The sequence below is a fragment of the Danio rerio genome, chromosome 2 (genome assembly GCF_049306965.1).
Source record: "Danio rerio strain Tuebingen ecotype United States chromosome 2, GRCz12tu, whole genome shotgun sequence".
NCBI lineage: Eukaryota > Metazoa > Chordata > Actinopteri > Cypriniformes > Danionidae > Danio > Danio rerio.
The window spans coordinates 22975892-22992883 of NC_133177.1; the positions used below are offsets into that span (position 1 = coordinate 22975892).

At 36.6% G+C, this 16992-nt stretch overlaps 1 protein-coding gene across 2 annotated transcripts in view; it reads right to left on the bottom strand.

The window, feature by feature from the left end:
* The window catches only part of dpydb (dihydropyrimidine dehydrogenase b), a 303194-nt gene that overhangs the window by 119492 nt on the left and 166710 nt on the right, over window positions 1–16992 (bottom strand). For both annotated transcript variants that reach the window (XR_012386199.1, NM_212893.1), the window contains 2 exon segments: window positions 14720–14884; window positions 6821–6889 (listed from right to left, as the gene is read on the bottom strand). Coding sequence is in view for 1 of the 2 variants with exons in the window: in NM_212893.1 (NP_998058.1) it covers window positions 6821–6889; window positions 14720–14884 (234 nt within the window). In the remaining variant the exon portion in view is untranslated.

Consider the following 16992-nt stretch of genomic DNA (forward strand, 5'->3'; position numbering starts at 1 on the left):
CCCTAAGCTTCACTGGGCTTCCTCATCCAACCCAGGCTCATTCTGAAAACAAACCATTATATACATTTCTGGAGAGCACCAAATACATCCCAGCAGTTTTTTTTTTTTTTGCGAATCCACCAAAGGCTGCTGTGTATGCTTTTTAAAATCTTAAAATTTTCTTGCGAGTGCCATTCCTGCCTGCTCTTCTCGCGTATATCCACCAAAGGCCGCTGTTGACTGACTGACTGATCGACTGACCTACCCTTTTCCTTCTCTAAACACAACAAATAGTGTTTTCAAAAGCACAGACTGACCATCGCTCACCCACTTTCCTAAACACAACCAACAGTTTTAATAAGCAATCAAGAAAAAGAAAAACCCTGGTCTGTTTTTTTCCACATTTTCAGATTTTACCATATTCTCACCCTGTTATTTACTTATTTAATTTTTTTGTCTTCTGTTTTTGTCTAACATGCTTTCTGGAACTGTTTTTCGCCAGACTCAAACCCCGTATTCGTGGTCAGCTCCTCTCTGCGTCTGAAGTCTGCCGATATACATGACAAGCTAACTGGACAAACTGGTAACAGCGGGAAAGCAGTCCATTGATCTCAACACCTCTACCTTAGTCTCATTCATTGATGCTGTGTCTCTATCTTGGTCTCTTCACCCATCACCTAGAGTTGGTCCCACAGAGCCACAGCCCTGCTGAGTTAAGCTGTGGTCACACTGCACTTTTCGGGCCACTGACTTCCATTCATATGCACGTGAATGTGCCAGACTGAAAACAAAAGCTTGTGCGACAAGTGTCGTATGTTGATGCTTTTCAAGCTTGGTGACCTGCAAATTTGCATTGCTGGAAAGCCCGAGGCCAACAGAAGACCAAAACTCAATTGCTATTATCAGAGTCATATCATCATTTTTTCCACCCTTTTTCTCAACACCATACAACAAAATTCTGCATGCTCCTGAACCAGCTATGCATGGTCTAAGGGTTACAAGAATCTAAGGCCCCGCTTACACGAATACGTTTTATAGTCCACACTGGCATTTTACCAAGCGTTTCTGAACAGATCTTCGTCCACAGTACTCCTCTGAAAATGCACAATACGTGACCACACACACACTCTGTCATGTGCTGCAGTGTATGTGGACATCTGAGCTCCAGGCAGTCAGTGGGTGCTTTGAGTACACCTCCCCAGATAAGAGCAGTGCACATTGGACAGTTCATCAAGGATCTACTGCTGGATCTCATCTCAGTTGTTTAACGTGATATTTAATTCACCTTGTCTCTCTAACTCCTCTTTGGCCTTTTGAATCTATCACTAGTTCTTAGTACGCTGATTCTACATATTTGACTGATTACTTGCCTTTACTTCCTATATTGTATAAGCTTATTGTACTTTCACTTTTATAATGGCCATTATTGATTATTAAAACTGATATTCAGCAAAAGAGACAATCATAAGATCACCAGCGATTGAGTGGCTGAAGATCGCTGGTAAAAATGCATATCGTATTGGACTGCAAATCCACTGTTACATGGACTACAAGTTCCAGTCATGCACCGCTTACACGCATCTTTTCCTGATTCCACTGATTGCACAGACTTACAGCCAGAGGATCATTATGGACTAATTACAAGGACTATATACACAGCACACATGCACACTTCATTGCCGAGTCTAGCTATACTGAATTACAACTCTTTTTCCTTGCCTTGCCGTTTTTTACCCTCGCCTTGTTTGTTTACATTGTATGCTTCGCCTAGTTTGTTTGTTTACATTGTATGCTGTCTGCCTTTTTGCCATCCTCCTGTTATATGACCACGACTCTGGAATTGCTCGTATACATCTGTTAGCTCCTGTGTTGACGGTTGCTTGCCTGACCATTCTGTTTAATAAACCTGCGTTTGGAACCGCACTCCTTTTGTCAGTGTCAACTTCACATTACAGACAGGCTATGTTTCATATTTTTCAAAGAAAATGAAAGGAGGCAGTTACGTTATAGGCTTTCTTTTGTTAAAAATATACACACAGTGATTGTGACAGTCATATAGATATGTAGCTACACGATGCCTCAACATTTTTAGTGTCTGTTAATATTCATTCATTAAATTTCTTGTCGGCTTAGTCCCTTTATTAATCTGGTGTTGCCACAGCGGAATGAACCGCCAACTTATCCAGCAAGTTTTTACGCAGCGGATGCCCTTCCAGCCGCAATTTGAACTTAAAGAAAGAGTAAAGACTAAACTTTGTGCACTTTATTATTAAGGAAAAAGCCCCAAATAGTAGACTCCGTTTTCCCCCATCCACACTGACATGGAGCAGCAGCGTTTCCAAATCCCTCCATTTTCAAGGCTCGAAAACTCCAGGGTAGTGTGGACGGAAGGCGTAACCGCAGCAAAACTAAAATGTATTAGTGTAAATAGGACCTAAAAGTAGGCAAGTGTTTATTAGATTGTGATTGTGTAGATTGGACTGTGGCTCTCCAGCCTGCACTTGCATTTCCCTGTCTTTTTAGATTTTTTTTTAGTTCATGTGTCTGTTTTGCTGCTATTCTATTACTTTTCCCATGGCCTCTCTGAGTATTGTGTGTAAAAAAAGAAAGGTAGTCAATTAATAATGCAATTATATCTATCTTTAATACCTCTCTACTGAAACTAAAACAATTTTGAACTCTAAAAAGAGTTCTTTTTCTCACATTTAATAGTTAAATCTTAATACTGGGCCAAAGTGTGGGTTGTTTTGTGATGTGAATTATATCATGAGTATGTAGAGGAGGAAGAAGATTGTCATAAAAATACAACAGCAGAGAACGACTTACATGATTGTACACCAAACTTCCCACTAAACTCCCTCACAAACATGTCTTCCTCATTGATCTTGAAGCTCACCATCATGCCAGACTCCTCGCTGCAAAAGCCAAATCTTCTCCTGGGTTTTCTCAATGTAAATGCATGCAAGTGTAGGTTTTCTGAGCACGTTCGTGTGTGAGTAAGCGAGTGACGAGGAAGGTACGAGAGCATATGACACCTCAATTACAGCACCAGCAGCAGTAAATGTTAGTGATAGCAGGGTCCTGTCCACATTTACATACGTCATGTCTAAATCAGCATTGGTTGTTTACATACAGAACGAAATAGCTCCAGTGGGAATTATAACGCCTCCAAGGACAAACACATAAGTCGACTGCAATAACATCAGTCTGCAGAAACCCTCAAGTGTATGCTAACCTAGCAACCGCAATTGAATTTGTGACTTTTAGGAAGAAGTCAATAGCAGCCTTACTTTTACCTTGCTAGGACAGGCCTTTTTATTTGACATAAACTATTAACCTGTTTAAACCCAGTTTAAAGGAATCAAAAACTTAAAAATGGGGCATTATTAACCTGTCCATATAACTTTTCCATGGTTCCACGTGTGGGAAAAGGGGTAAATCAATACATTAAATGCATTTAATTTATAAAAAGTGATACTAATAACATCTATAATGTCACAAATTATTACACGGCTGTCTGGTATACTTGATTCTGATTGGTCAGTTGTAACGTTCTAAGGAATGTTAATCCAAGATAACAACCACTCAATAACACAGACTCATCTGGGTACATATCTTTAAAATAATTATCTTTACCAAATGTCTCAAACTCAATTCCTAAAGGACCGGTTTTGTACATTTTTGCTATAACCCTAATTAAACCCCAATCCCAATTCCACCCCTTAGCCCTTCTCCAATCGCTCGTTTTGCGTATTTCCATAAAGGGGTAGGGGTTTCTCGATTCTCTTTAGCTTGAAGACGTAGGGCTAAGGGAAAGGGGTATATACCCTTTTAACAAAGATTTTTCAGGACCAAGAAACTCAAAACTAAGAGCTAAGAATTTCCCAGAATACACCAGACGCAACGGCAGGATAGCTGCACCCAGAAGTATGAGATCCACAAATTATAATTTTTTTTGTCATTTTTACAAATTTTTACAACAAACAAACATATGTTTTAATATATTCATAACCGCGTACGTATTTTAACGCTAAAACGCTAAAATAAAAACCACCAAATTCCACAACCTATAATCTATAACTCCTGTACAGCAGTCCCTCAACATTCTGACACTCCAGTACCCTGTCAGTAATGTCTAGTGGCTGGGAATGAACATAATATATGCCTTTAGAGATTTCCTGAAGATAAATACCAAAAAATAACACAACTGGAAAAACAACAGCATTCGCCATCGTCTGATCTCATATGAAGCATGAGATCGCGATGACATCTGATGACGTGTGCAGGTGCTGTAGTGCTCTCCCAATTCTTAGGGGTAAATTTTGAAGCTCTTTTTTTTTAGACTCAGTTTTAAAGGCCAAGGGGAAGGGGTAGAGGTATAAAAATAGAATTCGGATTGGGCCTTAGTCCTTATTTGGGTTCAAAAACAACATGTGACATATAGTCCAGTCAGTGCAAACCTCTCATCTGTATATCTTTAATCTTCACCAGCACATGTAACCTCTGTAAGAAAGTAGATCCATCATTCGGAGTTCGTAATAGTCCAAAAGGTGATGATAATAGTTAAACATGGCAGTTTGTTCATGTTTTAGGTTGCTGAAAGAATCATTTGCTCCTTTGTTTTTTCTGGCTTCTCCTTTGTTTTTTTTGTGTCATTCTCGCGTTTCTGAAAGGATCGGATGTCAGAAGCACTTTAATAATCACACACATTATAATCATCAGCTCAAGAAGTTCATTAGTTCAAAAATAGACAGGCGGCGAGCACACGCAAGAAAGATAAACCGCTCGCGCTTTAGATGGTCTTGTAAAAACTATGGTGGGCACAGGGTAGATTCTGCTCTTCTTCTTGGCTTTGTGGCTATTCATCAAGGCAACAACAAGGTTTGTTTGAGTTCGGGTCAACCATGGCTTGCTATTATATGTATATAATATTACGGTTTAATGCCTCGGCTCTGTTTTTAAAAATGCAGATTCCTTTGTTTTCATTCTTCAGGCTTGTTGCAAGAGCGAGTGACGAATCTATGTAAACCAATAGCATTCAGTTGCTTATCTTGCTCCGCCTTTTGGTACCCTTTTGTTGTGCTAGGTACCATTTCCAAAGGGTACCTAATCCGTAGAGACAGTACAATCAACACTATATGGAAACACATCTTTTCTTAAAAGAAGACGAGTGGCAAATCCAGATTTCACCATATCCAGATTCAAAGAGCTCTCGGGTAAAAACTGTTCCTTACAAACATTTTGTTTGTGGCGTGTAAGCAGATCAACTGCTTGCACAACTTTTGTTTCAGCACATTTAAAAACAGTCGACCACACAGTCGACCCATGTCTCCGAACAATGAGTCTTCGAAGCTATATTATGCATATTAATGAAGTTGCACCTCATTCAAAATAGAGCATGCTGAATGACTTGAACCAAGTCTTTTTCATGAGTAAATGCTGAAAATTCAATGACGTCACTTTGTACTAGCTGGTACAGACATCCAATCTCCATGCTGGAATTTGTACAATGATCTCATGGCCATGACGTAGCTTCAAAATTTCTTTTTAAACTGGAAGAACGAATTTGCTCGAAATGACGCAAAAACAACCAGCTTTCACGTTTTAGTGAAATACATGTGTCAGAGTGGTGTAATATTAGACTGTCAACATCTCAAAAAAATGTGTTTTGTGACCCTTTAAGCAGTTGTGAGTTGGAGGTGGGTGGAGATAAACTATACATAGCTGTGGATCTCCAGGAATTGAGTCTGAGACCATTGATCCTGACTGTGAGTGAATACATTTACGTCTATTTACAGTGTATGCTTGTCTGTCTCCACCCCTGTTTTTGACTGTATGGTGCCACTATGTGATTGAATAATATGCAGGTTAGTGTATGCTTAATCTGGCCATTTTCTGTTTTTAATAGACCCTTCAGTCCAGGTTTGCTCCATCTTGCAACTGAATAATATGTAGATTTGTGGATACTTCATTCCAATGTTTTTCACTTCAAATCTTTCAGGCTTTATTCTGCAATAACAACAGCTTGGATGTACTTTATCTCTTACTCACACAACTGACAGGCTGGATATTCATATACTTACACTGTATGGAAAAGAGTTTCAAGAATTTTCATCAAAATGTCTCTATTTCCGTTTTATGGAAAAAGAGAAAGGCATATATATATTTGGGAAAAATAAGTAAACAAAATGATGCCTTTGTTTGGCCACTAGACAAAGAAAAAACCCTTCCATCAGGGTCAGTGTGGTTATGGGTTTGTTCAAGCTATGGCAAACATACATTTTTATAAAGTTTTACAACTTGTCATTCACAGATTGTGAGCACAGTTGGATTTTGTCACCCGAAAGGCTGAAATCCAGTGATACAGTATCTAATGCAAATTTAATGTAAAAGCCTCTTTCCACAGAACCAATGAGGCTTTACACTATGAATATGGATGTGACTGTTTTTGTCACTGTGTTGAGAATGCATGTGATAAACAAATGCTTCTTTTTGCGATATGAAAAAGAGAGGGGGGGGGGGGCACTTAACATTAACAGACTTTCAAACATGTAAATGAAATAGATATCTTAAGGAACAAGATTTTCAGAACATTAACTAATTTCACGGATTCATGTTTTATTGAATTTTCATGCCAACAATGAGCTTGATTAATCTCTGAATTTGATAGTTGTGTACAGAGCAAGCAGTGTAAACTTTGCAAAACACACACACACACACACACACACACACACACACACACACACACACACACACACACACACACACACACACACACACACACACACACACACACACACACACACACACACACACACACACACACACAATAGTGTCTTACCTGAGCCATCTTTGCCAGCTCAGTCCAGTCAGCTTGGTTGTAACTGCACATAATACTGGCAATGATAATCTAGACAGAAAAGAAAAGAGTGTGAGGAGAGAAGAATAAGAAAAAAAAAAAAACCTTAGGGGGAATAAAAATGACTGATGAAGTGCGATTTCACCTGATGCGTTTGCAGGGAATCAGCCACTTTTTCTAATCCTCATTTATTTATTTCATTTTTTAACAGCCCGGCTCCAAGCAAAAGCTATTACCCTGCCTTAAACTGTGCTGCTTTATAATTCAGTGCGTTTGTAGATGCCCAGTGGCACGCGCGTATTATTAAAACAATAAAAACATCACGCTGACGGCATTATTCAGCTCCTCTGTGGCAAGGCAGGATTTAGCTGTATTACTCTCGCTGTATGCGGAGACACTGTAATCGCACCATAAAGCGGGGAGATATACGCTGCGTGTCTCCTCCTCACCGGGCGCTTTTAAGGGAAACAAATGGGCATGAAGGGTGCTGGGAGGAACGCTTGGCGGCCAAAGCATGTGTTGAAGTTTATGAGTTCATCCATCCTGGATCTGGCCAGGACGCTCTGGGACCTGTAGCGCCTCTAAACCCACCTCGTCTTATCAGCTTGCTCCTGGGAGCCCCACTCAAGCACAGAGACTGACTGAGTCAAAATAAGCAGCAGCAATGCTTTATTGGTGTCAGGAGAGTAACTGAGGGCCAGTATTCTGTCTATACATGTATATCTGTACACTCTCAAAAAAGATGCCTTAAATAATAAAAAAAAAAAAATAGTTTGTTGTGGCTATTTTAAAGCATCCTGTGTACTTTTATTGATTTTGTGTAAAAGGAAAGGAGGTAAGATATATATTATAGATGGGCATAGATATTTTTAATATAGATTAATCTAGATTAAATGGTTCATTTGAATGTTGCTGAAGACATTCAGAATATGTGTGCTACCCAAATAATAAGTCTTTGAGAACGGGCTTATCTCCTGTTTCCAAATCAATCACAAACTGCTTGAGAAACTATTCTACTATGATAATTGGTGATGAAAATAAATGATGTTCAATAAAATGTACTTGTGTTTACTAACTGTTCAGGTAAACAAGAATTTTCAATTGTAGGCCTACATAAGCTCGAAACAGCGATTTTTGATCATCTTAAGTCATGACTGAACTTAACAGAAATTGAATTAAGACATGTGAAGTATGCTTATATTAGTGGCATTATTGAAGTAAACACCGCAATCAAACTATTACCATCATGTAGGACTTTATGCCATATTTTCTGACAAGATCCACACACATGGCTGTCAGTAAAGGACAACACACACACACACACACACACAGACGCTATATATATATATATATATATAAATTATATATATAATATATTAAAATTAGTGCGTTAACACATGCGATTAATTTGAAAAAATTAACGCAATTAACGCAGTTGCAGATTTTTTTTACTTCCTGTTGTGGTGGACGTGTGTTCAACATGCAAAGAAACATGGATAAGATCAAGGAAGCACTTTTTAAAGGCAAGTTTCAGTATGAAAGAATTAATGTCGCATCTCCAGGCTATCTAGAGCGATAATGCGTGCTGAATTTGAAGGGAGTCACTCCGGCGCGTTGTGTGTGTGTGTGTGTCAGGGGTGGGGTGAGTTACGTATCTGAGTAGGGGTGTGTGCGCGCGAGACGTACATGAAGAGCGGTGGGGGTGAGTTGCGGGCGACGTCCTTGAAGAGCGGTAGGGGCAGGGGCGGACTATGGTTTCCTTCGTTTGGTTATCCGTGGCACTATCCACTCGCCATAGTGGACTGGCCATTGGGAGCACCGGGACATTTCCGGGACACCGGGACACCGGGACACCGGGAGCACCGGGACATTATCTTTGCCATGATGACAGTAAATAATATTTTACTAGTTATTTTTCAAGACACTTCTATACAGCCTGTGACATTTAAAGGCTTAACTAGATTAATTAGGTTAACTAGGCAGGTTAGGGTAATTAGGCAAGTTATTGTATAATGATGGTTTGTACTGTAGACTATCAGAAAAAAAATAAAGCTTAAAGGGGCAAATAATATTGACCTTAAAATAGCAAAAAAAAAAAAATAAATAACTGCTTTTATTCTAGCTGAAATAAAACAAATAAGACTTTCTCCTGAAGAAAAAAAAAATATTATTAGAAATACTGTGAAAATAATTCTGACTTCAATTGTATATAATCATTTGGTAGATTTACGGGAGATTATCATTTATTTGCGGGCATCCGGGAGTCTGTGCATTTGCGAATACTCCAGCTACTTCCGGGAGACTTAGGATGTCTGGACTAAACTGTCTTAGCAACTGGATGAATGTAAAGGACGACTGAGTAAAATAGTTTCTACTTTATAATTAATGTTCTCAACTCACAGCAATATAACTTTACAATGAGTACAATTGTTTGTATTCAATACTTTATTGTTATTATTAATTTCCATTTTCTATATCTGCAATGCCTGTATTTTGGCATTTTTTGCAGTCCACTTAGAATCCAACTTGGAAATCAATGTTTTCTTTATTGGCATTGATGTTTTTAAATTCAAATGGCATTAACATGCCTGTGTTTTATTTCTGTAATAATTATGGCTGTCAAGCAGGATCTTGATGGTTTATTGTGGGTATGTTGTTTACATGAAGAAATCTGTGTTACAAGTTAAACAAAAATTCGAATAAACAATTATATTTAGAATTTAAATAGTTTTTGTTTTGCTTTTACAGTAATTTTACATTTGAATAGCCAAAATTACACGTTTCAGTATCTTAAATGCGATTAATTAAAAAAAAGTACGATTAATTAGTTAATTTTTTTTATCGATTGACAGCACTAATATATATATATATGTGTGTACACACACACACACACACACACACACACACACACACACACACAGTTGAAGTCAGAATTATTAGCCCCCCTTCGATTTTTTTTTCTTTTTTAAATATTTGCCGAATGATGTTTAACAGAGCAAGGGAATTTTCACAGTATGTCAAATAATATTTTGTCTTATTTGTTTTATTTCGGCTAGAATAAAAGTAGTTGTTAATTTTTTAAAAGCCATTTTAAATCAAAATTATTAGGCCCTTTAAGCTATATTTTTTCAATAGTTTACAGAACAAACCTAATTACCCTAACCTGCCTAGTTAATAAGCTGTATAGAAGTGTCTTGAAAAATATCTAGGCAAAGATAAAATAAATCAGTTATTGGAAATGAGTTATTAAAACTTTTATGTTTAGAAATGTGTTGAAAAATCTGCTCTCCGTTTAACAGAAATTGGGAAAAAAATAAACAGGGTGGGGTGGGTCTAATAATTCTGACTTCAACTGTATATTTTACCTTTTATTTATACATATTTTTTATTTTGTAGCAGAAATAAGCGTTGATACTTCCCACCTTTCCAAACAGAAAAGAGAAGAGAATGAGAAAGAGAGATAGAGAAAGACAAAATGAGCAAGACAGGCTGTGTCTCTGAGAAGCACAGGAATCACCCTGTTATCGCTTTAATAACACTGAGCTGAGGTAACCGAACCCATCCGCCAACACTGGCAACACTGGCCCTCTAGAGACCCCCATCACTGTGGAAACTGCCAATCATGTCATGATATGAGGAAATTAAAAAAAGAAAAGGGTCGTATCTTTTTTTTTTCTTCTTCTCCTACATGCCGCGTCTATTCTTCAGTCACTGAGCAGAGAGAGTGTTTGTGAGGCCGCCAGTATAATTTGACATTATTGCGGTGGTTTCGTTATTCATTACGCTTCTCTGAGTATTCATTTCATCCAGCGGCGCGCGCCCATCACCCCTGACCACGAACCGGTCGCACGCTGTGATGAGCTCCAGCAAACACACACTTCAACGCTCCCCAGAGTGTGTTCGCCGCTGGCCCGCGCGGGTCACGACATGCTGCTGAGGAGCGCTTGGGGGAAAATGGAAATTGTAAATAGTAAATGGAGATAATGGGCATGTTGAATAGCTGAAACCTGGCCAAAATCAATGAGAATTATCAATGAGAGTCTTACTGAACTATTTGGCGTGCATATTATGTTTATGTCACTGGATATGTGACTGGAAGAGGAAGATTCTCTGTTTTACAATCCAATGTGCTGCCTGCAGATAACAGATTTTAAGCTAAATATAGGAATTTTAATTACGATTGCTTCTAAGATTGCTTTTTTTAGGCAAATTGTAATACATTCACTATGGGGGAAGGAGGAACTGAGATGCACTGTGGCAGAAAGTAAAAACGCGTATCCAAGATGATGAATGAGGTGAAGTGAGAGAAGTGCTGATCATGAAGAAATGTAAATTTGATTCATAAAGTAGTTCAGTGTAAATGAAAATAGATTAATTTAGCCAGACTTTAAAAATCATGTTTCATCTGACCGTATCATAATCGTTTTTTAAAAGTCACAACTACTGACTGAATCTAACTTCATTAGACTGTAACAGCTAAATAAATAAATAAACAAACTAATTAATAAATAATTAAACAAACAAACAAATAAATGAACAAACAAACAACAAAAAATCATAAATAAACCAACAAACATAAAATAATTAAAAAAACAAATAACCAACCAAGCAACCAAACAAACAAACAATTAAATAAATAATGTCAAATACATAACCATATAAATAAATGATAAAAAAACAAATAAATAAATATAAAAACAAACCAAGAAAAAAGAAAATATATACACAAACAAACAAACAAACAAACAAACAAACAAACAAACAAACAAACAAACAAACAAACAAACAAACAAACAAACAATAATAAAAACCAACACACAAATGAGCAAACAATATATATATATATATATATATATATATATATATATATATATATATATATATATATATATATACATACATACAAATAAATAAACCAACAGATAAATTAATAAATGAATGAATGAATGAATGAATGAATGAATGAATGAATGAATGAATAAATAAATAACCAAACAAACAATCAAATAAATAAATAAATTAATTGATTAATTAATACAAATAAATAAATAAATAAATAAATAAATAAATAAATAAATAAATAAATAAATAAATAAATAAATAAATAAATAAATAAATAAATACCAAAATAAAAAACAAAAAAATAAATTAAAAAATACATTTATATATATATTTATTAAAGGGCACCTATGATGAAAATTATCTTTTGTAAGCTGTTTGGATAGAACTTTGTGTGGGTATAGTGTGTCCACTGTTATATTAGAGTAATTTAAAGACAATAAGTCTCTTTATTTAAATTTCCTGACATTAAAATAGCATCCAAATCCCTCCTATTTTGACCCCCACTGTAATGTGACATAGGAGTGCAGTTTCCCCGGCCACCGAATTGATTGACAGCTGTGTATTAACATGTCCCCGCAGTAGTGCGTATAATCATATCAACAAGACACGATGTGTGCAAAGCAAGCGGGAATAAAAGATCTGTTCAGCTCTCTGTGATCATCAATCATCACCAAATGATCATTAAGAGTGAGTTTTACAAGTTTAAAACATTTTTAAAACGTGCATGTTAATGAATTACAGCAATTTACTTCAGCCTAATCACCATAGCCTCGTCAGTACAGTTCTAAAAGAAGATGCTTCAATCTCGTGCTGTGGACGTTAAATCAGGTTTATCTTCTACATTAACATAACGAATATCCATACAGCAGAATAGCTGTATGCATATTATTTTTTTTTTTAAACAAGACAGCATTTTTTGCTTGTCTAGAAAATGCTTCTTGATTTAAGAATTTTTAGATATTAACAAGACAAAAAAACAACGTTTACCAAATATGTACATGCTTCTCATTTTACTTTACTAGCTTCGAATGCTAAATTCAAAGTTAACAAAAGTCAACCCAGGCTCATTCTGAAAGCGTACCTCTATACATGTTTCTGGAGAGCGCCAAATATGTCCCAGGAGGTACGTTTTTTGCAGTTTTTGTTTTTGCGAATCCACAAGAGGCCGCTGTGTACGCCTTTTGAGGTCACAAATTTTTCTTGCAAGTTTCTTTTCTCGTGTCAGTCCACCAAAGGCCGCTGACAACTTACTGAAGACTGATTGACTGACCGATCGACTGACCCACCCTCCTCCTTCCCTAAACCAAAGCACAATTTTAAAAAAGTATTCCAGAAAAAAAAAGCCCTCAAATGACTTTCACTACGTTTTCAGATTTTACCACATTGTCATCCTGTTTTTTACTTATTTATTTTATTTTTTTGTTTTTGTTTTACCTGCTTTCTGGAACCGTTCTTTGCTGGACTTGAACTCTGCTTTGACTCTCTGCATCTCAAGTCCACCAACATACATGTTGAGCTAACTGGACAAACTGGTGACAGCAGGAAAGCCATATAGAGGTAAGCGGTCAGCTGGTAAGCGCAAAAAGATACGACGTCATACTGCCTTGTAGCGTTTGTTTTATAAATAAAGTGCAGCCATACATACTTCTGGCTACATAATTCACAATCTTCAGAAATGTATAGCGATACATATTCAGAATGAGCCTATGTTACCAAAAGTTTATGATGCACACTAGCTATGTTTCCATCATCCTATTTTTAGCGCATTTTGCAAGTGCACATAAAAAAAAAAAGGTTGACGAAAACACCATGATGCCCATAAATTTGGAAAATGCATATAAAAAATATATGCGCATAACGGAGTAGGGCAAACTTTTTATTTGTTAAGAACAGATAAACTGCGATGGAAACATTTTTACCGAACAAATTCCAGTATGCGCATATAAAAAAGGTCATGTGATTTTGATATAAGAGATCATGTGATGATGAAAATGTGCGGGAATGGACTAACCAGTAGGCTGAGCACACTGTAAAACATCTGAAATGTTGTTTTGGTCATTCTAAAACATCTTAACCATTTCAGTATTAGTGTGCTGTTATATTATTAATTAATTCTGAGGCGCAGGTCATTTATATAATAAAGAAAAGATTCGCGCAGCTTATCCTACCTCAGCAAATTTTATTTTTACTGTTGATATTTGACGCCAGTTAATCAGGAAGTGACGAGTTCTTTTTGACTCATTGGAAAGAAATGCTGTATTATTCGCACTTCTTTAATGAGACAATCCAGTTTTGCGCATAAAGTTAATTCGCATTTTTGGATGGAAACATAGCCTATGACTACTTCAATAAGATTCAGTTAAGGATTGGATGTTGCAAAGAATATATTTGCCTATCCAGACAGTGAGGTTAAAACCCAGTCTGCAAAAAAAATACAAATAAAAAAAATACATGTAGGCACAATTGTGTGAAAGAGGGCCTGGAGGGTTAGTGTGAAAAGTGACGTTGTGCCTCCTAATTACACCCTGTAATTCAAAATTAATCTCACCCTTGAGTGAAGCAGGCAGACAACAAAATTTGAGGAAGTTATTTTGTGCTCAAACGGGCTGTCTCATTGCAAATGATTAGAGAGAAAAGAGATGGCTGATTGTGATGAAAAGAACACTACAAAAAGCTATTGTCATCTGCCTGCCTAGCGACCGAGAGGAGGGAGAAGAGAAGGAAGGCCTCGGAAAATCTTCTATTAGCGAGATTCTATTACACAATTACCCGCGAAGCAGTTAACATGCACGCCGCAAAAGGGACTCGAATTACTGAAGGACAGAAACCGAGGGAAAAAAGATGGCACCTCTGTTATGGAGAATTATGGCTGTTGATAAAACACTGACAGGCTTCCCGCTCTCCAAAAGTGAGAAACAAAGTAATGAATCGCATTATGAGAAAACTTCTGCAGGAATATTAAAGTTTCAAGAAAAAGGAGGAAGATAGAGAAGAGATAAAGACATTAGAAGTCACATGCCGAGCTGAAAGTGAACTCACATTTTTGGGGAAGTCGGCTTTGAGTTCAGCCACGCTCTTGCACCAGTAAGCGGCAGTTTTTTCACTAATGAGCTCGATGTTGAGGAATGAGCCCTGACCAGGACCGAATATGTGACCTGAGGTTGTCCCACGCACGATTCGCGGTGACACGTTGGTCACCAAATCCTGCAAGAGAAAAAGAGAAACTCTGTCAGTGTTCACTAAACTGCTATTAGCATTGACAGGCTGAAAGTGATCAAATTAGATCCTGAATTAATGTTTTTTTTATCCTTTGAAATCTTAACACACATCTGTACTTTCTTTATCATAAATGTCAGATTCCACAAATGCTTGCTAAATATTCACGATACAAGCATCAATCAAGCACATTTCAGGCTTTTTTCTCCTACAATTAAAAGAAAACTGTGATAAATGAATTGATAAGAGCATGGCCCATTAGTGAGAGCAATTAGGATTCATTTGCATGTGTTAATTAGGAGCCACATAATTTTAAACAATTAAGATAACCAGGGGAGTGTGTTTTTGAGGGGGTACCGGAGGCAAGATAACACATGACAAAAGGAAAAAGAAACTAGTTATTTGCTATTTTAAAGGGTCAAAAGGGATAGTCGAGTACTGTAGGTTTCATATATTTCATTGTCCAGAATTCTCAAATATGATCATAAAATAACAGTCATTTTACTGAAAGTATTTCAATACAGTGATGTATTCATTCATTCGTTCATTCTTTTATTTTCCTTCGGCTTAGTCCCTTATTTTTCTGGGGTCACCACAGTGGAATGAACCACCAACTATTTCAGTATATGTTTAACTCAGAAGATGCCCTTCTAGCCACAACCCAGCGCTGCGAAACAGCCATTCACACTCACACTATGGGCAATTTAGTTCACTTAGACCGCATATCCAGCAACAACAGCAACTGGCCCAGTTGGGACTTAAATCTGCGACCTTCTCGATGTGAGGTGACATCACTAACCACTGAGCCACCGTGGCTTTAGCAGACATTTAGCAGCTTATTTAGACAACACCCCCTTATTTTGTGTATCACATTTACATTATTGTTTTCCACATTTACATGATAATTGGTCAAAATGTCTCTAGTTTTTCTAATGGTTATCCAACCAAGTATTGATCGTCTGAAGTTAAAGCATTAGTGTTGTGTTGTTTTGTGTTTATGTTTTATGTATGTAGAAAGAAAGAAATAGAAAAAAAGAAAATGAAGAGAAAAAGGAAACAGGAGGAAAGAATGACAGAATGAAAATGCAAATGAAAAAGAAAAAGTAGAAGAAAAAAATTAATGATGAGGAGGAAGAGTTGAAAAAAAAACAAGATGAAGAAGGAGAAGAGAAAGAAGAAGAAAAAGACCCAGGAGGAGCAAAAAAGATAGAACAAAAAAGAAAAGACAAAAAGAAGAAAAGCAAAAAGAAGAAGTAGAAGAAGATGATGGAGGATCAGGAGAAAGAGGAAAGAAAAAATAAGAAGAAAATTAATATTAATAAATAAGCAGAAGGAGAAACTAAAGAGAACGAAAAAGAAGACAATGAAAAAGAAGAAGATGGTAGGGGGAGGAGCAAAAAGAAAGTTAAAAAGTATTTAAAGACAAAAACGAGGAAAGAAAAAAGAAGAAAAACTAAGACAAAAAAGAAGAAAAGGAAAAAGAAGAGGATGTAGAAGAAAAATGTGGAGGAGGAAGAAAAGGAGGAAGTAAGAAAACAAAGTAAAAAAGAAAAAAACTACAGAAAAGGAAAATAAGAAGTAAAAAAAGAAAATGGAGAAGAAGGAGGAAAGGAGTAGAAGAAGTAGAAGAAAGAAAAAAATAAGAAAAATAATAAGGAAAAGAAGCAGGAGAAAAGAAAGAACAAAAAAAAGAAAAAAGGAAAAAGAAGAAGATGGAGGAAGAGAAAGAAGAAAGAAAAAAGGACAGAAAAAAAGAAAGAAAAATAATAAGAAAAAAGCAGGAGTAAAGAAAGAAAGAAAGAAAGAAGACAAAACAGCAAAAAAAAATAAAAAGAAGAAGACAGAAGATGGAGAAGGAGGAGAGGAGGTGGAAGAAAGAAAAAAAATTAGGAAAAAAAACAAGGCTCAGGAGTAAAAAAAAGAACAAAAAAAAGAAAAAAGAAGACAAAAAGAAGAAAAGGAAAAAGTAGAAGAAGATGGAGAAGGAGGGGAGGAAGAAAGAAAACAAATAAGGAAAATAAAAAGAAAATCGAAGAAAGCAGAAGAAAAGAGAGATAGAACAAAAAACAAGAAAAATGACCAAAAAAGAAGTAGAA